Here is a 23072-nt window from a genome sequence, read left to right as displayed (position 1 = left end):
TACTGTTTAGAACCTCCCTCTACTGTTTAGAACCTCTCTCAGCTTCAACTACTGTTTAGAACCTCTCTCAGCTTCAACTACTGTTTAGAACCTCTCTCAGCTTCCACTACTGTTTAGAACCTCCCTCTACTGTTTAGAACCTCTCTCAGCTTCAACTACTGTTTAGAACCTCTCTCAGCTTCAACTACTGTTTAGAACCTCTCTCAGCTTCAACAATTGTTTAGAACCTCCCTCTACTGTTTAGAACCTCTCTCAGCTTCAACTACTGTTTAGAACCTCCCTCTACTGTTCAGAACCTCTCTTAGCTTCAAATACTGTTTAGAACCTCCCTCTACTGTTTAGAAACTCTCTCAGCTTCAACTACTGTTTAGAACCTCTCTCAGCTTCAACTACTGTCTAGAATCTCTCTCAGCTTCAACTACTGTTTAGAACCTCTCTCAGCTTCAACTACTGTTTAGAACCTCTCTCAGCTTCCACTACTGTTTAGAACCTCCCTCTACTGTTTAGAACCTCTCTCAGCTTCAACTACTGTTTAGAACCTCTCTCAGCTTCAACTACTGTTTAGAACCTCTCTCAGCTTCAACTACTGTTTAGAACCTCTCTCAGCTTCCACTACTGTTTAGAACCTCTCTCAGCTTCAACTACTGTTTAGAACCTCTCTCAGCTTCAACTACTGTTTAGAACCTCTCTCAGCTTCAACAATTGTTTAGAACCTCCCTCTACTGTTTAGAACCTCTCTCAGCTTCAACTACTGTTTAGAACCTCCCTCTACTGTTCAGAACCTCTCTCAGCTTCAAATACTGTTTAGAACCTCCCTCTACTGTTTAGAAACTCTCTCAGCTTCAACTACTGTTTAGAACCTCTCTCTACTGTTTAGAGCCTCTCTCAGCTTCAACTACTGTTTACAACCTCTCTCAGCTTCAACTACTGTTTAGAACCTCTCTCATCTTCAACTACAGTTTAGAGCCTCTCTCAGCTTCAACTACTGTTTAGAACCTCTCTCAGCTTCAACTACTGTTTCCAACCTCTCTCAGCTTCAACTACTGTTTAGAACCTCTCTACTGTTTAGAGCCTCTCTCAGCTTCAACTACTGTTTAGAGCCTCTCTCAGCTTCAACTACTGTTTAGAACCTCTCTCAGCTTCAACTACTGTTTAGAACCTCTCTCAGCTTCAACTACTGTTTAGAGCCTCTCTCAGCTTCAACTACTGTTTAGAACCTCTCTACTGTTTAGAACCTCTCTCTACTGTTTAGAGCCTCTCTCAGCTTCAACTACTGTTTAGAGCTTCTCTCAGCTTCAACTACTGTTTAGAGCCTCTCTCAGCTTCAAATACAGTTTAGAGCCTCTCTTAGCTTCAACTACTGTTTAGAGCCTCTCTCTACTGTTTAGAGCCTCTCTCAGCTTCAACTACTGTTTAGAACCTCTCTCAGCTTCAACTACTGTTTACAACCTCTCTCAGCTTCAACTACTGTTTAGAACCTCTCTACTGTTTAGAGCCTCTCTCAGCTTCAACTACTGTTTACAACCTCTCTCAGCTTCAACTACTGTTTACAACCTCCCTCTACTGTTTAGAGCCTCTCAGCATCAACTACTGTTTAGAGCCTCCCTCAGCTTCAACTACTGTTTAGAACCTCTCTCAGCTTCAACTACTGTTCAGAACCTCTCTCAGCTTCAACTACTGTTTAGAGCCTCTCTCAGCTTCAACTACTGTTTAGACCCTCTCTACTGTTTAGAACCTCTCTCTACTGTTTAGAGCCTCTCTCAGCTTCAATTACTGTTTAGAGCTTCTCTCAGCTTCAACTACTGTTTAGAGAATCTCTCAGCTTCAACTACAGTTTAGAGCCTCTCTCAGCTTCAACTACTGTTTAGAGCCTCTCTCAGCTTCAACTACTGTTTAGAACCTCTCTACTGTTTAGAGCCTCTCTCAGCTTCAACTACAGTTTAGAGCCTCTCTCAGCTTCAACTACTGTTTAGAGCCTCTCTCAGCTTCAAATACTGTTTAGAACCTCTCTACTGTTTAGAGCCTCTCAGCTTCAACTACTGTTTAGAGCCTCTCTCAGCTTCAACTACTGTTTAGAGCCTCTCTCACCTTCAACTACTGTTTAGAGCCTCTCTCAGCTTCAACTACTGTTTAGAGCCTCTCTCAGCTTCAACTACTGTTTAGAACCTCTCTACTGTTTAGAACCGATAGATTTTTATCTCTCCTCAGAAATGGACCATTATTATACATCAAGTTTTTGGTGATCATTTGCTAACTATAATGGTGATAACAGACACAGACATGTACTTAGTCCAGTAGTTCACATCCATTGTAACAGTATTATATTTCTTTTTTTGTTTATCTTAACATACTTATTACACTAGGTTCCCCATATAGGCCTTCCCTGTAGCTCAGTTGGTAGAGCATGGTGTTTGCAACGCCAGGGTTGTGGGTTCGATTCCCACGGGGGGCCAGTACGAAAAAATAAAAATGTATGAAATGTATGCATTCACTACTGTAAGTCGTTCTTGATAAGAGCGTCTGCTAAATGACTAAAATGTAAATATAAAATGTATTTACACGGTACTGTTCTTTACCCAAGATGCAGTTGTTGCACCACTTTTCTGATTGGCCTTGGATTTGTTTGCATCCCAAATGGCACCCTATTCCCTTGAAGTAAATAAGTGCTACTTTTGAAATAATTAAGTGCACTTAATAGGGAATAGGGTGCCATGTGGGAAGCATCCTTTGAGTCATTACATTAGGGGAGTCAGCTGACAGGAAATTAACAGATGGTCATGAGTAATATGATGGATAATTATGCATCTCAGGGGATCACTGGTCAATTGTCTGATTCCGTGCAACCCCCTCATTTTGTTAATGATGGACTAATTTAGCTTTTTTGTAGCTTTTTTTTTTTAGGCCCAAGCATATGGTACTGCCCATGGAAGAGGGTTCCTGTAATGGCTATGTAGATTAGTGGAGTTGGACCACAGCTTTATAGATGTTGGTGTTGATTCTCTAGCTACAGCAGGCCTACAGGGTGGGGATGTTATCAGTTACAGACACATAGGGGACAGGACTCTGCTGACCGTGGGTGTGTGTGGAGGTGTGTGATATGAAAACCTATTCTGAAGTCATCTGGCCGTAGCCAAGATCGGGGAATCAAATTTTACAATATGTATAAGTCGCTGGACCATAAAACAGGTTATTTCTTACGGTACAGGTACACGTAAGACCATCGCCACTCAGTTCTCCAAAAGGTATTGAATCCTCACTCTTTACCAGAAACACAACTATAAAGAACCAACATGCCTGTTCTCAGATGGAATTTCATTTAGTGTAATCAGGAGGTTCAGTCTTGTTTTCATAGACATGGTTTGAAATAGTCCTGGAGGTGTCTGTAAGGGTCTGTGAAACCAGTTGTAAATAAACAATCTCCTATAAACTTGACTTGATGACCCACTTTTCAGTCGACTCTCTCCCTCAGTAGTTATGTCTGCTGAGAACTGGTGCTTCCAGTGCTAAGACTGACAGGCTGACTGACAGGCTGACAGACAGACTGACAGACAGACTGACAGACTGACTGAGGAGGAAGAGGTATCCCTATCACTCCCTTTTCATTTGGAGCCCTGTAGCTTATTCCTCCGTCTATCCTCCATCCTCTATTCCGGGAGCTCCTACTCTTCAAACTGCAGCAGTAATTAATAGTTCTCATTAAGAGCTGAATTTGTGACAGCCTTACAGACAGTCAGTCAGCCAGCCAGGCATGAGGATGGAGCTGGGTCAGGGAAGGGAATGGAGGAGAAGAGAGGAGAGGAGGATATAAGGGGAGCTGAGGGGGAGGAGAGGAGAGAGGAGAGGAGAATAGAGGAGAGGAGGATATAAGGGGAGCTGAGGAGGGGGAGGAGAGGAGAATAGAGGAGAGGAGTCAGCCAGCCAGGTATGGGGATGGAGCTGGGTCAGGGAAGGGAATGGAGGAGAAGAGAGGAGAGGAGGATATAAGGGGAGCTGAGGGGGAGGAGAGGAGAGGAGAGAGGAGAGGAGAATAGAGGAGAGGAGTCAGCCAGACAGTCATGGGGATGGAGCTGGGTCAGGGAAGGGAATGGAGGAGAAGAGAGGAGAGGAGATAAATGGAGAGGAGAATGGAGGAGTGGGAAGAGGAGAGACAGTCAGTCCAGCAGGGGCAGAGCTAGGGCTAGGCAACAGAAGGGAAAAGAGGAACAGAGGAGAAGAGATGAGAGGAGCGGAGGAGAGGAACAGAGGGAGGAGCAGACCCTGATGGAAGCTGCTCATAAGGCCCTCCTCTGAGTAAAGGCTCATTTCATGCAAGGTTAGACACATCCGTCATCCGCCTCATCGGCTAAGAGGCCAGGCTTTGACTGCCTCTCAGTAAAATTACACATGGAACACGTCCACACACACACACACACACACACACTGTTGAAGGTGGACTTGTAAATTAAATGTCTCTCACATAGAGGGGAGGTCTCTCTGGGGCTCAGGAGATCATAGGCTTAGTGTTAATACCTAGTCCTGGTTGCAGTCAGTGGATCACAGTCATAAAGCCATGACAACGCTTCTAGACGCTGGGACTCATTTTGTCCCAGATACTCATTACCTGTGATCAGCCATCTTGTTACTCACTACCTGTGATCAGCCATCTTGTTACTCACTACCTGTGATCAGCCATCTTGTTACTCACTACCTGTGATCAGCCATCTTGTTACTCACTACCTGTGATCAGCCATCTGGATACTCATTACCTGTGATCAGCCATCTTGTTACTAACTAGCTGTGATCAGCCTTTACTCACTACCTGTGATCAGCCATCTTGATACTCACTACCTGTGATCAGCCATCTTGTTACTCACTACCTGTGATCAGCCATCTGGATACTCACTACCTGTGATCAGCCATCTTGTTACTCACTACCTGTGATCAGCCATCTTGATACTCACTACCTGTGATCAGCCATCTTGTTACTCACTACCTGTGATCAGCCATCTGGATACTCACTACATGTGATCAGCCATCTTGTTACTCACTCCCTGTGATCAGCCATCTGGATGCTCGCTACCTGTGATCAGCCATCTTGTTCCTCACTACCTGTGATCAGCCATCTTGATACTCACTACCTGTGATCAGCCATCTGGATACTCACTACCTGTGATCAGCCATCTGGATACTCACTACCTGTGATCAGCCATCTTGTTACTCACTACCTGTGATCAGCCGTCTGGATACTCACTACCTGTGATCAGCCATCTTGTTACTCACTACCTGTGATCAGCCATCTTGTTACTCACTACCTGTGATCAGCCATCTGGATACTCACTACCTGTGATCAGCCATCTTGTTACTCACTACCTGTGATCAGTCATCTTGATACTCACTACCTGTGATCAGCCATCTTGTTCCTCACTACCTGTGATCAGCCATCTTGTTACTCACTACCTGTGATCAGACATCTTGATACTCACTACCTGTGATCAGCCATCTTGTTCCTCACTACCTGTGATCAGCCATCTTGATACTCACTACCTGTGATCAGTCATCTGGATACTCGCTACCTGTGATCAGCCATCTTGTTCCTCACTACCTGTGATCAGCCATCTTGTTACTCACTACCTGTGATCAGCCATCTTGACATCTGGCCATTGTGCAAGTGAGAATGTGATGGGTATAGACTGTAGATCAACAGTCAATGAATCAATTCATCAGTGATTTGATTCTTCCTTGTAAACAGTTGATTTGTTATGTGTGATGATGTTGTTGTGTTGTACAGTGCTGAGTTGGTCAAATGTTTGAATGGAACACAGTGTTTTAGACAAAAATCACTAGCACATATATTAGATGTAGGTAGATCCCCCCCCCCCCCACACACACACACACACGCACACGCACACACTTACATATCACACACACACACACATACACACACACAAACCCACTCACAGAAACACACACACAGACACACACACAAACACAAAAACACACACACACAGACATTTATCACACAGACACACATCCCCCCTCCTCAAACACACACACACACTCACAGAAACACACACACAGACACAAACACAGACATACACACAAACACACACACTCTCACACACACACACACAGACACACAGACACACCCACACACAGATGTGACTTGTGTATCAAGATGAGTGTCACTGATGGTAACGTCTGTCTCTCTGCTATCTGGCTCCATCCTTCTCTCTCTCTCTTCCATATCCATTCTATTCTGCAGGGTAGGCAGGCAGTCAGACTGAATGGAAAGTGATTGCCCACAGCCAGGGATGGGGCGGACAGCATGAAGAAGTGGCCCTCCTACCTTAAAGCTTCTGCTGTTGAGACAGAGATACTGTAGCTAAGTTATGGGAAACTGCTGTTGTGACAGAGACACTGTCGCTAAGTGATGGTAAACTGCTGTTGGGACAGAGATACTGTAGCTAAGTGATGGTAAACTGCTGTTGTGACAGAGATACTGTAGCTAAGTGATGGAAACAGCTGTTGTGACAGAGATACTGTAGCTAAGTGATGGTAAACAGCTGTTGTGACAGAGATACTGTAGCTAAGTGATGGTAAACTGCTGTTGTGACAGAGATACTGTAGCTAAGTGATGGGAAACAGCTGTCGGGACAGAGGTACTGTAGCTAAGTGATGGGAAACAGCTTTTGTGACAGAGATACTGTAGCTAAGGGATGGTAAACTGCTGTTGTGTCAGAGATACTGTAGCTAAGTGATGGGAAACAGCTGTTGTGACAGAGATACTGTAGCTAAGTGATGGAAACAGCTGTTGGGACAGAGATACTGTAGCTAAGTGATGGTAAACAGCTGTTGTGACAGAGATACTGTAGCTAAGTGATGGTAAACTGCTGTTGGGCAGAGATACTGTAGCTAAGTGATGGAAACAGCTGTTGTGACAGAGATACTGTAGCTAAGTGATGGGAAACAGCTGTTGGGACAGAGATACTGTAGCTAAGTGATGGGAAACAGCTGTGGGACAGAAGAGTCAAACATGAGAGCAGTAGCTAGCTATAGACAATAAAAGAAGAAGACTTGTATAGAGTGCAGAAGAGGTGCAGTCTAGACCCGTGTTGTATTTGTGTGGAAGTAGTGGGTATAAGGTATAACTCCATTCAGTTCACTGATCTATTTCATTTTGGGAATCGTGTTAACCCACCTGTTCTTTGAATTACCCTCTTATGTACCCATGATGCTCAGGATTCAACCATCTGTTTTTTACCACTACATCCCTGGTCACATGATGAATGGGATTACAGAGAAAAGATTTTTGTCGGGTTCTCTATGAGGGACGTTGGGGAACAAGGGAATCTCCCAGTTGTTATCGACCCTGTCACGATCGTAATTCATAGGCCATTAAACAATACAAGGACCATATGGGTATATAAGTGGTGAGAACAGTGACCTAAACAGCAGTCATGTCCACTGAGCTTCCTGTTCAGCCATGTCCACAGAGCATCCTGTTCAGCCATGTCCACTGAGCTTTCTGTTCAGCTATGTCCACTGAGCTTCCTGTTCAGCTATGTCCACTGAGCTTCCTGTTTAGCCATGTCCACTGAGCTTTATGATAAATAAATAAAACAAATTAAAATCTCAGTTTTTAGAGGAAAGGGTACTTGCAATTCCCAGATAGTGGGTTAGATTCCTGCGACCACCCAGTCTCTTTGGATAAAAGTGTCTGCTAAATGGCATTTACTATACATTATATTAATGTGTTGATGAATATGTGCCTCTCCTAAATATTCCCACTGTTATCTGAAAGAGACTGATCATGGCCAATCCCATATTGACATCTAGCCCCTAAACCAAATGAACAAATTTCAATATCACCACAACATCGTTATCAACGTTCAATGATTTTGTATGCTGTAATCATGGTTTTATCTGTGACCATGCAATCAGTCATCTATAATGATGCCATAATCATTGGTATAGTCCCAAATTACAGGCCATGTACTCATCATTTATTCCTCAAAATCATGTAAAAGGATGTCACATAAAATGGCCCCCAATCTAGCAGATACCAAAACAAAACATATTTAACCTTTGAATAACTTTTAACCTAAACCAAAGATAGCTAAACATTTGACTTTGTTGCGTGTCAGGCACCCAAAGTAATGCTGATAGTAAGTAAGGGTTGTCCTTGAATGCTGATAGTAAGGTAGGGATGTCCTTGAATGTTGATAGTAAGGTAGGGATGTCCTTGAATACTAATAGTAAGGTAGGTTTGTCCTTGAATGCTGATAGTAAGGTTGGTTTGTCCTTGTACACTGATGATTAAGGTTTTCTTTTAAATCCACAACTTGGATCCCTCCACAGCCTCATAGAGGATCTAGATAGTTTTATAATCTCTCTGGATTACAACCAAATTATGATAAGTTTACTATATTGCGTATTTTGAATTTTACAAATAAAATGGTCTGACGGTGAAGTGGACATACTCAGTATTCATATCTCGAAATAAAGAAATCATCTCACTACAATACATTTGAATAGAACGTTAGCAAAAATAGGTACTATCTTGCTACCATGGAAAGGAAAATACCTGTCTATCTGTGGAAAAATCACCCTGATTAACCCTTTAGTCATATTCAAGTTTACATATCTGCATATGGCCTTGCCTATACCTCGCGATGTGTTTTTTAAATTATATAAGCAAAACATTTTCCATTTTATTTGGAGTAGCAAGCCAGACAAAATTAAAAGGCCTATTTATGTAATGAATATGAATTCAGAGAGCAGACCTTATTAAAGCATTGGACCTCTCACTAAAGCCTTCAGTCATACAAAAGTTATACTTAAATCCAAACTGGTTCTCTAGCAGTTTAGTAAGAATGTCACACCCCATGTTCAAGAATGGCCTTTTTCCCTCAAATCAGATTACAACCTCTCCCTTTCAGTCATTTGAAAATGAAATAATCTCCAAAATACCGCTATTTTTAAAAGAAGCCATAGAAATTTGTCTTCAACATGGTGCCGACAGAGATGGTCACCTCGCTTGGCGTTCTTAGAAAACTATGCAGTATTTTTTTTTGTATGTATTATTTCTTACACTGTTACCCCAGGAAATCTTAAGTCTTATTACAAACAGCCGGGAAGAACTACTGGATATAATGTACATATTCTTATTCATTCCTTTACACTTGTGTGTATAAGGTAGTTGTTGTGAAATTGTTAGATTACTTGTTAGATTTTACTGCATGGTCGGAACTAGAAGCACAAGCATTTCACTACACTCGCATTAACATCTGCTAACCATGAGTATGTGACCAATAAAATATGATTTGAATTGATTTGAATTTGAGTTTAATCCACCAGAAAAGACAGAAAAAATATTACAACAAATGTTATGGTTAAACTCAAATAAACTAATTTATAAAAATATATATTTTTGGAGAATGTATAAAAATGTATAATCTTTGTAAATGATATGATAAATAAGACTGGTGGTGTTATGTCACACATGCAGCTAACACAAATATATGGAAACATCTGCTCTACCCAAAATTACAACCAACTAGTGGAAGGGGGAAAATGAAAGAAAATTGTGATAAATAAAAAAGTATATCAGTTTCATTTAAGTACCTAAAAATTGACAGCTGTGCCATATAAATTGTTAAATAGTTGGGAAGAGATTTTCGATGTACCAATTCCATGTCATGTGGTTTATGAACTAATACACAAAACGACACTGGATTGAATTTTTCAATTAAAATTATACAAAGTTCATGCAACCAATAGAATGTTACACTGTATATATGGGGGATACACCCATCCCAGCTCTGCAGATTTTACTGCGAAGAGACAGAATCATTAGATCATAGGTTCAGAACTTTTGTGAAACAGCACAGTGGAAAAATATATGGCAAATAGAAATCAAAACTGGATGGTGTTCAGAGATAGATGGTAGGGGTTGAGGGGAGCTGAAGGATGAGACTGGATGGTGTTCAGAGATAGATGGGAGGGGTTGAGGGGAGCTGAAGGATGGGACTGGATGGTCTTCAGAGATAAATGGGAGGGGTTGAGGGGAGCTGAAGGATGGGACTGGATGGTGTTCAGAGATAGATGGGAGGGGTTGAGGGGAGCTGAAGGATGGGACTGGATGGTCTTCAGAGATAGATGGGAGGGGTTGAGGGGAGCTGAAGGATGGGACTAAAAACAAACAAAAGATAACTAATGTAAAATATACTGTGTCTGTAAAATGGATATTGTATGTATAAGCAGGAAGTAGAAGCCTAAGTGTTGTTGTCCATTAGTTTACTCCAATTAGGGGAGGGGTGGTAGGGTTCAAATAAATAAAAATACAAATAATGAAGCAAAATAAAAATGAAGCTAAATATATTATATAGATATTTTTTAAAATATATTTTGCTTCATTATTTTTATTAAAAAAATATAGATATATTTTTTAAATATATTTTGCTTCATTATTTTTATTTTTATTTACTTGAACCCTACCACCCCTCCCCTAATTGGAGTAAACTAATGGACAACAACACTTAGGCTTCTACTTCCTGCTTATACATACTATATACATACATACATATATATATATATATATATATATATATATATATATATATTTTACCCCCCAAATTATATGGGGGATTGGAAATGATGCAGACAATTGATGGAAGCCGCAACCTATCTGCAATATTAAAGGTGAGGGGTTGTCCTGAATGCCACCCAATCATCTCCCTGTATACAGTACAGATGTATCTTCATAGCACAGTCACATCTACATTATAAGATACTGTCCTGACTGAGACTCACCATAAACATTTCCCCTGGTCAGCACTTCTTCCGTCTCTCCTCTCACCTCTACTATTAATGGACGCAGACAGTAACAACTGTAGTGTTGTGCTGTACCATCTTCAGGACTGTAAACCATGGTTGCGTCCCAAATGGGACCCTTTTCTCTATTTAGTGTACCAATGGGCTCTTGTCAAATGAAGTGCACTATATAGGGAATAGGTTGCCATTTGGGAAACACTCCATGCTTTGCCAGTCTGTTCGTGTCATTGAGGTTAACCTTCAGTTGCTACTAGGGATTTGCATGTGAAATCAGGTAACGGATTACTTATTGTACAGCAGACCTGGGTTGAAATACTATTCGAAATCTGTCTAAATACTTTCAGCATTTGCCTTTGCCTTCAGGGGCTAGGTGGGTGAGGTTTGCAGTTCTGGGACTATTCCGTTGGTCCATTAAGCCAGGCCAACTCAGTTAACTCAGTCAAGCAGAGATGAAGTGTCTGAAATGTTTTCAAATAGTACTTGAACCCAGGTCTGCTGTGCAATATTGAAGACAGATTTAAGTGGATTATTTTAGCTAATAGCATTCCCAGCCATCACCATCTCTGTGTGAGGGTTTTTCTTTTGTTCATGACAATACTTGTCTTTTGCTGGCTCTTGGCTCATGAATGTATTGTATTCTGTAGTGGATGTTAAGATGTCATCATGCTATTCAGTCATTATTGACTTTGGGACTTGAAATCTATGTTGGCGTATAATGACTTCTCTACCATTGTACAGTATATGCCACTGCTGTAAATAACAAACCTGCTTCTTTTCAAAGTACTTTGACCCCTAGCTATTAGCGATACTGTTGAAAATGGTGTAAATACATACAACCTTAAAAGGGCAGCACGTTGCTGTACAACACGGTTTGAAGTAAGTCAATGTAGGTGAGCTACCTGAAGAATGCTAACAGAAAAATCCATCGACTCCCATCCGTTTCCATGCAACAATGATAATGTTAAATACACTACTAAGCCATATTTTGGGTCACTGACCCCATACTGCAGGTCCACAGATTATTTGGTAGTTATCCATAAAATGAGGTCAAATTGTAATTTGTAATTTGTGTGATCCAGCCCTTTAAGCACAGGCATCGATGTCATGTTTTTTTGAATAGCCTTTTGAATAGCTTGGACCTTGACTACTGTACTGCGCCTGCTCTTCAATTCTACCTCACTGAGCTTATGCTGCACCACATTTCTATGGTACCCTGTTTTTGCTTTGTGCTCCGCTCTGCTCTGCTCCATTCGCTCTCCCCTACCTACCTGGACTGTATTGATGCACTGCTAGCCTTTCACAATATATAATACCGTATAAATCTACAAGCAACACATCATCATCTGTAAGCTGTGGGAGCAAAAGATGGCTCAGTCCATTGCTTTTTCGGGATAGGGTTATTGTCTGAGTAAGGCGCTGAGAGAGAGAGAGAGAGAGGGGAGAGAGAGAGAGAGAGAGAGAGAGAGAGAGAGAGAGAGAGAGAGAGAGAGAGAGAGAGAGAGAGAGAGAGAGAGAGAGGTCGATCCATTCCCATCAAGTATCTGGGAAAATGTTCCGATAGCAAGGTGTCTGGCCTGGTCTGGTCAGTCTTTAATCTAGATAGTGACTATCACCATTCATCACCAGAGTTAACTCAGTTCATTGTGTGTGGGGACCATCTCCTTCTCCTGAGATGTGGTTCAGTCCATCGTACCCAGACTCTTTGAAAACCATTGATGTGATGTGGTTTTGACGAGGCATTGGAGCTCACACACACCCACACACACACCCACACACACACACACACACACACACACACACACACACACACACACACACACACACACACACACACACACACACACACACACACACACACACACACACACACACACACACACACACACACACACACACACACACACACACACACACACACACACACACAGCTTGTGTAGTGGTGTTTCCTCTACTCGTCATCATATTAACAGAATGTCCCAGCACAAAAGACCGTCACAAGAAACAAATGTGTGACAGTAAAAATACATCATCATGTTTTGTTCCTGGTTGACATGATACACAAGTACTAAAGACAGAGAGATCAAGAACTTGAAATTTAAGAACGCTAAAGGTGCCTTACCTCAAGGTGCCTTAATATTCTAGCTGTCTTTAAAGATGATGGATGTAGTCCAGCAAACCCTTAGCAACCCACGATTAGTCATACTTTATAATGTGTTTATTGAAATTGAATCAAACAGGTTGGAACAGGAGGATGCAGTCAAGCTGCCTGGGAAAACACACACCCACATCAAGCTGTTTCACTCACTTGGTTCAAGTCAAGGGCAACATTCCCCATCAATGTTCCTTCCTGGTTCTTTAGAAATGTGTCAGAGACCATTTCAGACAGCATTGAGAGATCAGGAACATATACATTATGTATGTGACATGTCCTCGTGTATAGCGGTGATCATGAATCATGGTGATAACAATCACGTCCTGGTTATTAACTCTCCAGGTTACCTTCTGCCAATGACTGGTTTCAGTACAACGTGTACTAATGGCCGCCTCATCAGAACAGCAATGTGAACCAGATATGGAAACCTATCCTTTTTTTACAGTATCGTGCCTACCTGAACCTTACTGTGGTATTTCCCCCTCACTTGTCCTTTCCAGCACGGTTCCATCAGCTATGGTGATGGCAGGATGAGTAACAAGGATGAGTAACCAGGCCAGCACAGTACAGCTCACCTTGGCTCGGCTTAGTAGTCTGAAAGGGGTTCTTTATATTGGTTTTCCCAATACTCAGTGGTTCTTGGTTTTGGATTAATGCTAGTTCTTTTGTGATTCCCGATTAGTATCAAAAGCATGGCTGTGTTGTACTGGTACTTAGTTCTAGTCAGTGTGCCTCTCTCCTCTTTGACACTGCTCACCTATACTCATCACACATACAGTACATTACCTACTGGGAGAAACACAGCATCAGATCTGAGACTGCAGACTATATGACCCCAAACATCCTCACTACTCCAGACGATATGACCCCAAACATCCTCACTACTCCAGACAATATGACCCCAAACATCCTCACTACTCCAGACAATATGACCCCAAACATCCTCACTACTCCAGACAATATGACCCCAAACATCCTCACTACTCCAGACAATATGACCCCAAACATCCTCACTACTCCAGACTATATGACCCCAAACATCCTCACTACTCCAGACAATATGACCCCAAACATCCACTACTCCAGCCAATATGACCCCAAACATCCTCACTACTCCAGACAATATGACCCCAAACATCCTCACTACTCCAGACAATATAACCCCAAACATCCTCACCACTCCAGACAATATGACCCCAGACATCCTCACTACTCCAGACAATATGACCCCAAACATCCTCACTACTCCAGACAATATGACCCCAAACATCCTCACAGACGATGTTGTATGTATGGTTTACTCCACAGTACTAACACACACCTGCTATGTGAGGTATCTGTTGTGTAACACATATCACCTGCAGTGCATACTACTCCAAACGGATTGAAGAAAACACATACTCTATCTTTGCATCGGCATGCTAGTCAAGTTTTTGAATAAAAAATAACACTTGTTGCGAAATTTGTTACACCCCTTCACCGGGACTAAAAATCTATGCGGCCAAACATGTCGCATCACCCATGTATTAAAGGACAACAACAAAGGGAGTAACAATTATAATCAGACAGCTCAGAATACATTTGTCAGTTAATAGAACTTATGATGTTAAATGATTATAAAGTGATTTCCCAGACTCATAGGCTGTCCAAAATGGCACCCTATCCCCTACATAGTGCACCACTGTTGACCAGGGCCCATAGGGAACTATGTAGGGAATAGGGTGCCATTTGGGATGTCCAAATATTCTACTGAGCTCAACTAATTACAAAAACAAAATGTCTGGAATCTGTTAAAGAAACTGTGGATCAATAGTATCATGTTATGTTCATGACCCTGACCCCCTCCTCTGTGGCTTCCAGATAGCTTACACATTTTTACTTTCATTTTCTTTTGGGGTTTTCTTGGGGGGTGGTTTGGGGGTGGTAGGGATTGGGAGGGAGGGAGTGGGGCTTGAGGGACTATGGGAAGTAATAGTGTCTTATTAAAACCGATGTGGGCTTATGATATTTGCATGTATGCTATGTGTCTTAAGCTGTGCTTTTAAAGTCAATTAATACTACTCTCAACTCACCCACGTTCGTTATAAATACGATGCATTGTTCCTTCTTATGCTTTAAAGTAAAAATGACAAGTTAAATATATATCTACATATTTACTCTTGTATGATCTTTGTTTCTAGCCATGTACAGTACTGCAGTTTTTCTACTACGCATATATCTTTGAAAAACAGTTTGTAATACGTTTTATTTTTTGTCTCTGGAAGATTCCTACTGTTAAAGCCTAGCTTTCATTGAACCTCTATTCTGTCTCTAGAATATGGAATGATCGGCGAACATACTGTAAAAAGTCAGCGGCCCAGATCAGTCTTTGACACAAAGGCCCTGCAGGAGCAAGCTGAATCTGCTAAATTTATGGCACAAACTGGTAATACAATAGTTATGTTCCTTTCACCTTTTATTTTGTTAACTATAAACTTAATTTCATCTAAGTCACTTGCATGCTCTCTCTTGTGCTGCACCTTTTAGGTGATAATGTTTCTGTATTTTTTTTAACCTCTTACCACCTCCTCCTTCTTCTGTTGCTATTCACATTAAAACCCACTAGACAAATGTTCCTTTTCCCTTTGAGTATTTACATAGAATAACAACTATAATTGGGCTCCCTGGGTCTCTGTTCATTTGTTGTTACACAGCGAGTTGGCAAGTGCATTACTCGTTTCTCAAATATTAAAGGTAGGAAAAATTGCGCCCTGTCACAGTTAATAATATCCTTAAACGTGTGCTTAATAACATTTGAAAAATGTCCTTCATCGACAACTCCTACTGCCTTCGGCAAGAGTGAAACACATACTGAATAAAAAATGGTTTTGATAATTATTGTTTAATGTAAGATAAACTAAAATCTTAACTTAAACCAGTCGAATATACAAAAATATAGTGATGATTGTATCCATTCTAAAATTGCAGGAGGATAGAAATGAATTGAAAGGCATCTTCATTGCTTCTCCAGTTCCTCATAGAGGGTTTCTAGGCTCAATCCAAACGCACTGCGATAAAGACTATTCTTTTTTTTCTATTTCTTTCCCTTTACTTTCTAATTTCGTTTTTTTTTTTTTAAAAAAACATGTTTCTGGGTTCCGTTAATTGTTTGTTTGGCTTTTAATTTTTTTTAAACCCAATTTCACCTCATTTGTTGTTACTTTTAAATCTGTGACATTGATCAACACACCTGCCTTACTTTCATTTTAATTTGCAAATCCACTTTGTTGTTTACTAAATCCTAACAGCATGTCTCCATTCCAACACGCTGTGGGAGTGTGTTATTTGTCTCTTATGGACCCCATCACTTTGCTCTTCAGTTCTTCCATTCTTAGATTGTCTAATTGACTCTCCCTGTACTGCTTCATCTTACCAATTGATCCACCTTTCAAAGTCTATTATAATTCTGATCAGACCAATTATATATAATAGGGTTTACAGTATATCCCTATTGGGTTGAATCAATCTATATCAGTCCTATTATACTGCAGCTTAGTGACACAATACAGAGGGAAATCTTCATAAGATTTCAATTACATATAAATGTATTCAGAGCTGAAATTTCCAAATCTCTTATGCAAATAAAGCCTCGTTGAAATTGAACATCACACGTACATCTTAAACTATAATCAAAATATTTGAATGTTGTCTTCTTGCTTTCTAACACACAACTAAGCTATCTTGGATTGTTCTATTCACCCTACCTACTTAGCTCAATGCCAAGGGTGTTAGCATAACCAATGTTAGCGTTTATTCAATTTATTCAGCATTTCATGGCTTTTGGATTTGTGACATGATCATATTTTTGCATTGAAAGGCATCACCCAGGACATACTGATGCATTGTTGACATTCGCTGTCAGTAAGGCAATGCTTTTGTTATTGGGAATTACCACCTAACGGCACACACATAAGCAAATTCACTCCACATGTGTTTATATACAACCAGTGTATGAAGTTGTACCTCTGAGAATTAAACTGGTATACTTTGTATACACTCCTAGAAAGAAGGCTTCCAAAAGGGTTCTTTGGCTGTCCCCATAGGAAAACCATTTTTGGTTCCAGGTAGGGCCATTTTGAGTTCCATGTTAAACTCTCTGTTGAAAGGGTTCTACCTGGAACCAAAAAGGGTTCTTCAAAGGGTTCTCATATGGGGACAGCCGAAGAATCGTTTTAGGTTCTAGAAATAACCTTTTAATCTAACTGTACATTTAAATATTCAGTATCGACAGTTAAAACATGTCATAATAGGAGTGTGACACACCAGCAGACCTTTTGTCACATTCTGCTGTTTGGAAAAATAGTATTTTATGAACCCAATGCAAACTGGCACTGTGAATGTTACTTCCATGCAACAAGCTGTGATCTTCTGAATAAAATGAAAAGGGGAGTTTTTCTTCCCTCTCGTTTCCCCAGTACTCTTAAGAAAAATATAAACTGGCAAAAAAAAAATATAATGTTTTCACAAATTGTGATCAAACACTAATTAATATGCATTGGAGTAAGATCCTCTCTGGTTGTCAAGGAAACTGCACTGTAGACTGTAGTGCTGTAACACTGCTGTGGGATCCATACTCTAGACTTCTCATTAACTAACTCTCCATTCAAGTTGAACTTTTATTTCACTAGTAGATGTCCTTCTTGCATGCAACCATGTTCTTTTACATTTTATAGAGCTTTTTGAAACATTTGATTTGGTTTTATTGATGCATGTGTCAGTATGAAAGATGAAGGTGAACTGTAGCTGTAAGATGTAATACATTTTAGTCAGATAAAGGGCCAAATCCCTTATTGTGATCAGAAGTAACACTGGGGCCTGTGATGTGGAGCTTTGCTGTGATCTTTGAATAAATGTCCTTCAGACTAAATCTGACAAATGATTAGTGTCAATTATGATGCATCTGTACAGTTCCTCCAAACCATTAGGGACTTTACTATGATGCATCTGTACAGTTCCTCCAAACCATTTGGGACTTTACTATGATGCATCTGTACAGTTCCTCCAAACCATTTGGGACTTTATTATTCTCCATCTGTACAGTTCCTCCAAACCATTTGGGACTTTATTATTCTCCATCTGTACAGTTCCTCCAAACCATTTGGGACTTTACTATGATGCATCTGTACAGTTCCTCCAAACCATTTGGGACTTTATTATTCTCCATCTGACAGTTCCTCCAAACCATTTGGGACTTTATTATTCTCCATCTGTACAGTTCCTCCAAACCATTTGGGACTTTATTATTCTCCATCTGTACAGTTCCTCCAAACCATTTGGGACTTTACTATTCTCCATCTGTACAGTTCCTCCAAACCATTTTGGCCTTTACTATGATCCATCTGTACAGTTAGTCCAAACCATTTGTACTTTACTATGACACAATAAGATTAATTTTCTTTCTACTTGAGACTCCGTTCATGGGAGCCAGACAAGGTTTTTGAACAAACAGCTTTTTGACCAATTACTAGTCATAAAGGTTCTTGTTCCCTGCAATCACAATACAACAACACTTACAAAATGATGAATGGGAAATCAAAGGAACTGGATCAAGAGATATGGGGCCAATGACCAACAGAGTCGTGGTCTTCTCTCTTATTAATCATTTATCAAAGATCACATAAAGGTAAAACATGTCTATTTAGTTAAATATTAAAGTTAACTAGGTTAATATCCCTCCCCATTAACGTAGTAGTAGTTTAGAATAACTCCTCCCCCGTTGCTCTACCTTGAAACCCCGCCCCAGCACAAAGCTCCACCCCAGTATAGCCCCACCCCCTGTAGCCCCACCCCCTGGGCTAATCATGTGACCGTGTTGCTGCATTTAACTGGTGTCACCCTTCTCCCTCTACACAGGTGAATCTGGTGCAGAGGAGTGGTCCCAGTGGAGCTCATGCTCAGTTTCATGCGGCCAAGGGTCGCAGGTGCGAACAAGAACATGTGGTTCACCATACGGAACACACTGCAGCGGCCCTTTAAGAGAGTCAAGGGTTTGCAATAACACTGTCCCCTGTCCAGGTAGTAATAGCTGCAGCATTATTACTTTACTTGTTATAACGTCTTTCTCCTTCACCCTTCATTTTTCTATGTGTGCATTGTTGTGCTTGCTTTGAATTGACCATCAAACCAATGTTTTAGTTACTGTTTAGTTTGACCTTTTAACTAGTCTATTTGGTTATATTCTTATTACTTAATATTATTATTTCATGTATTATTATTATTGTTATTATTATTATTATTATTGTTAGACATCTATTATCTGGTGATGCTTTCTTCTCTTTGTGCATGTCACGGTGTTTTTCAGAAGTGTTGTCTATGTAATCCATCTCTTCCCATATAATGATAAGTCATTTCACCACAACTCCTGAAATGATTGACAGTGATGTAGTTCTGTAGTTTTGCATGTTATGGAGATTAGGGAATTGTAGATTCTGGTTTGTGTCTCCAGGGTTCAGTGTGTTTGCTTGAAGGTCAAGGTTAGTGGTATATTGTATATATATAGCAGTATCTGTACAATTATACTGCAAGACATATTTATCTCGATGTAGGCTGTTACAGTAGTTGAGTTGATGAAATGTTGCCTAGATTTTTGCATACTTAGTCTGGTACTTAATATTTTTGGGTTGTTGGTCCAGTTGATGCATTTTGCTCCTCTGGGGTCTTTAGAATGTTGTAACGTCTTACACTGTTGACAGTTGTTGTGTTTTTTTGGCAGAAGGTGACATTCAGTATTTTGTTATAAACACAACATTCTCCTACACAAGACAGTCATTGGTTATTGTTGGTGATTTGTGATGTATTACCTTCTGAATTGTGGAGAAGAAACCCATCTTCTGTGTGTGTCTACTGTATGTAGATATCCCTGTGTTCAACAGCAGCTGTCATACTAATCTTAGTGTTTTCACATCTGTTGATTTGCAGGGAATTTTAGGAGCCACACTTCTATGTGGAGGAAAGTGTCTCTGAAATTACATTTAGGCACAAAGTCATATAAAAGTCGGCTAATCAGAAATTCATGCGACCAGCTCTCTGACATTTAGTCAGACGTAGTCCACATTAAGATGTGTCATGACTAAGTGTAGGGTTGGCAGTTTTCTCAAGGGTCAGACAAGAGGGCAAGACATTATTCCAAACCGTTTTCATTTACCATTTCTAACCTGACAAGCTCTGGTAGCTAGCTGAACTGACCCAACACGTTCTGGTAGCTAGCTGAACTGACCCAACACGTTCTGGTAGCTAGCTGAACTGACCCAACACGTTCTGGTAGCTAGCTGAACTGACCCAACACGCTCTGGTAGCTAGCTGAACTGACCCAACACGTTCTGGTAGCTAGCTGAACTGACCCAACACGTTCTGGTAGCTAGCTGAACTGACCCAACACGTTCTGATAGCTAGCTGAACTGACCCAACACGTTCTGGTAGCTAGCTGAACTGACCCAACACGCTCTGGTAGCTAGCTGAACTGACCCAACAAGCTCTGGTAGCTAGCTGAACTGACCCAACACGTTCTGGTAGCTAGCTGAACTGACCAAACAAGCTCTGGTAGCTAGCTGAACTGACCCAACACGCTCTGGTAGCTAGCTGAACTGACCCAACACGTTCTGGTAGCTAGCTGAACTGACCCAACAAGCTCTGGTAGCTAGCTGAACTGACCCAACAAGCTCTGGTAGCTAGCTGAACTGACCCAACACGCTCTGGTAGCTAGCTGAACTGACCCAACAAGCTCTGGTAGCTAGCTGAACTGACCCAACAAGCTCTGGTAGCTAGCTGAACTGTATGAATCACCCTCTTCCATTCAGAAACAATAATTGAAGCAGTCAGCCTACAGAGCCATATACCCCAGGTGTCCCCCTGGATTGTAATGAAGAATAAGACAACCAGAAGTGATAGTGCTTCCCAAATAATCCATTATTTCCCCCTTGGTGAGGTTTTGGCAGCTGGCTAATGGGCTAAGCTGTCTCTTTCCCTGGAAGTAATGTGCCGTTGTTTCAGGCCAGTAATGTAGTCAAATCGACAGCAGAAATATTGAAATCTGTGTTTGTCTTAGTAAAATAGTTTTCAAGGACAGAAATACATGCAGGGAACATTTTCCTTGAAGGCCACTACACAAGGACTTTATAACACATTCATAACCTATACATATTGGCTGCATTCATAACTGCTTATGTCAACAACCACAAGACAAGGCAATATATGTCATCTTATGTTGTTTTTTTTGCACAGAAGAAAATACAAAACAATATGATGAGAGTTTAAAAGGAAACATGACAAGAACATGGAGAGGAAGGAGCGGTGCAGGACAGGTCAAAACAACTTCCTCCTTTCAAGTAATTCTAGAATGAAACCAAACAAAGAAGTATTCTCATTTATAAGACTGTTAAACGTTTAGAATTTGACACAGAGGAAAACCAGGTAAAAATAATAAAAAATAAACTGGTGGTTGTTGATGGAAGTTGATTTGAGCATTTAGAAAGTCAACTGCTTATTAATGTGTTATGTATGGCTTATGAACATGTTAGGAAGTCCTTATGTCGGTAAAGTGTGATGTCACAGTGGAGCAGTTTGTCTCATTTCAATCCTCACTAGAAGCTCACTACTAGAGCACCTTGATGACAGAGTTATTCAAATGCAACGTTACCCAATTTAGAGATGGTATTTTTATACCAATTTGTTGAAAACGGCCCAAAAAAAGTCTTACATAATTCCACCTTTCTTTTCAGTTGTAAATAGTTTATTCCACTGCAGAGAAGGCTTGTTCACTGTTCCAACACTGATTTCAATTATATGTCCTTTAATAAGGAAGAAGGCACAGTCTTCGTCCCAAATGGCAACCGATTTCGTATATAGTGCGTTACTTTTGACAAGGACCCATAGTGCTCTGATCAAAAGGAGTCCACTACGTAGGGAATAGGGTGCCATTTGGTCAAAAGTAGTGTACTACATGGGGAATAGGGTGCCATTTCTTCAAAAGTAGTGCAATATATAGGGAGCCATTTGGAACACAGAGCCAGACTTGTAGCTCAACCTGTACTCTGATTATATTTCTAACTGAACTAAAGAACTCCAGCCTTACCCGATTTTTATTTATTCAACTAGGCAATTCAGTTAAGAACAAATTCTTATTTACAATGACGGCCTACCCCAGCCAAACCCTAATCCGGACGGCGCTGGGCCAATTGTGCTCCGCCCTATGGGACTCCCGATCCCGGCCGGTTGTTATACAGCCTGGAATCTAACCAGGGTCTGTAGTGACACTTCTTGCACTGAGATGCAGTGCCTTAGACCGCAGTGCCAATCAGGAGCACTCGGGAGTCCTATCTGATAAAAGCTCTTCATTATAAGCCTGACTTTGTGATCGTAGAATATGGTGTTGATCCTTCACAGAAGAGATACACTCTCCCCATCCATCCCACTGTCTCTCTCGTTCTCTCTCTCTCTCTCTTTCTCTCTCTTTCTCTTTCTCAGGTGCGATTGGGACTTTGATTTTAATTAACAATGTTTGAGCGGGATTTGCGTTTTCATGAAGCAATCAGAGGCGTTGAAGGAGGGATAGGCCACTTGGCAGGATAACTTGGCACTCTTAACACACCGGTGACCAGATTATGTTTTATCCCAGGTGATAGAGAAGACATTCTGAGACAGTTCTAAGAAGCGCCAAACAGTCTAGCCTGACACAGTATTAGATGTCGGCCATTTTGTAGAAATACTATGTTGTTCTTTGTAAGCCGGTACTTCTGCTTGGCAGATCAGCAAGCAGTATGTGAATATGAATCACTACACAGAAGTAATATTAGGTCAAACTCATTTCACTTCCTAAAGATGGAAGCCCCACGTGGTCCCACAACCCCATGATTACTACTTTGTGGTCGTTCAGGGTAAAGCTCACTGGTTGGACCACGTATATGTGCTTTCTGTTTTGCTGAATATTATTGATCAAATTGTGTCATGTAGCAGAAACAGCGACAGCAATTAAACTGTCTATTTTATGTCTGTTGTGTACCATGCTCTTGCTGCAAAACTACATTTTTCCCTGGGATAATAAAGTTGAAACCTTATACTTGACCCCTAACCT

General features: G+C 40.9%; 1 protein-coding gene across 11 annotated transcripts in view; it reads left to right on the top strand.

Annotated features, from left to right (window-relative positions):
* The window catches only part of LOC106560286 (adhesion G protein-coupled receptor B3), a 366901-nt gene that overhangs the window by 96853 nt on the left and 246976 nt on the right, over positions 1-23072 (top strand). For 9 of the 11 annotated variants that reach the window (XM_045701052.1, XM_045701056.1, XM_045701054.1 and 6 more), the window contains exons 3-4: positions 15279-15389; positions 18857-19018. The exons of 1 other annotated variant lie outside the window; for it this stretch is intronic. In XM_045701052.1, the coding sequence (XP_045557008.1) occupies positions 15279-15389; positions 18857-19018 (273 nt within the window). The remainder of the gene's footprint in view (positions 1-15278; positions 15390-18856; positions 19019-23072) is intronic. One more of the 11 variants, XM_045701057.1, reaches the window with a different exon arrangement.

Source organism: Salmo salar, chromosome ssa18 (assembly GCF_905237065.1).
Source record: "Salmo salar chromosome ssa18, Ssal_v3.1, whole genome shotgun sequence".
NCBI classification, from domain to species: domain Eukaryota; kingdom Metazoa; phylum Chordata; class Actinopteri; order Salmoniformes; family Salmonidae; genus Salmo; species Salmo salar.
Note: the sequence above shows the minus strand (reverse complement) of the source record. Positions and strands in the feature narration are given on the sequence as shown.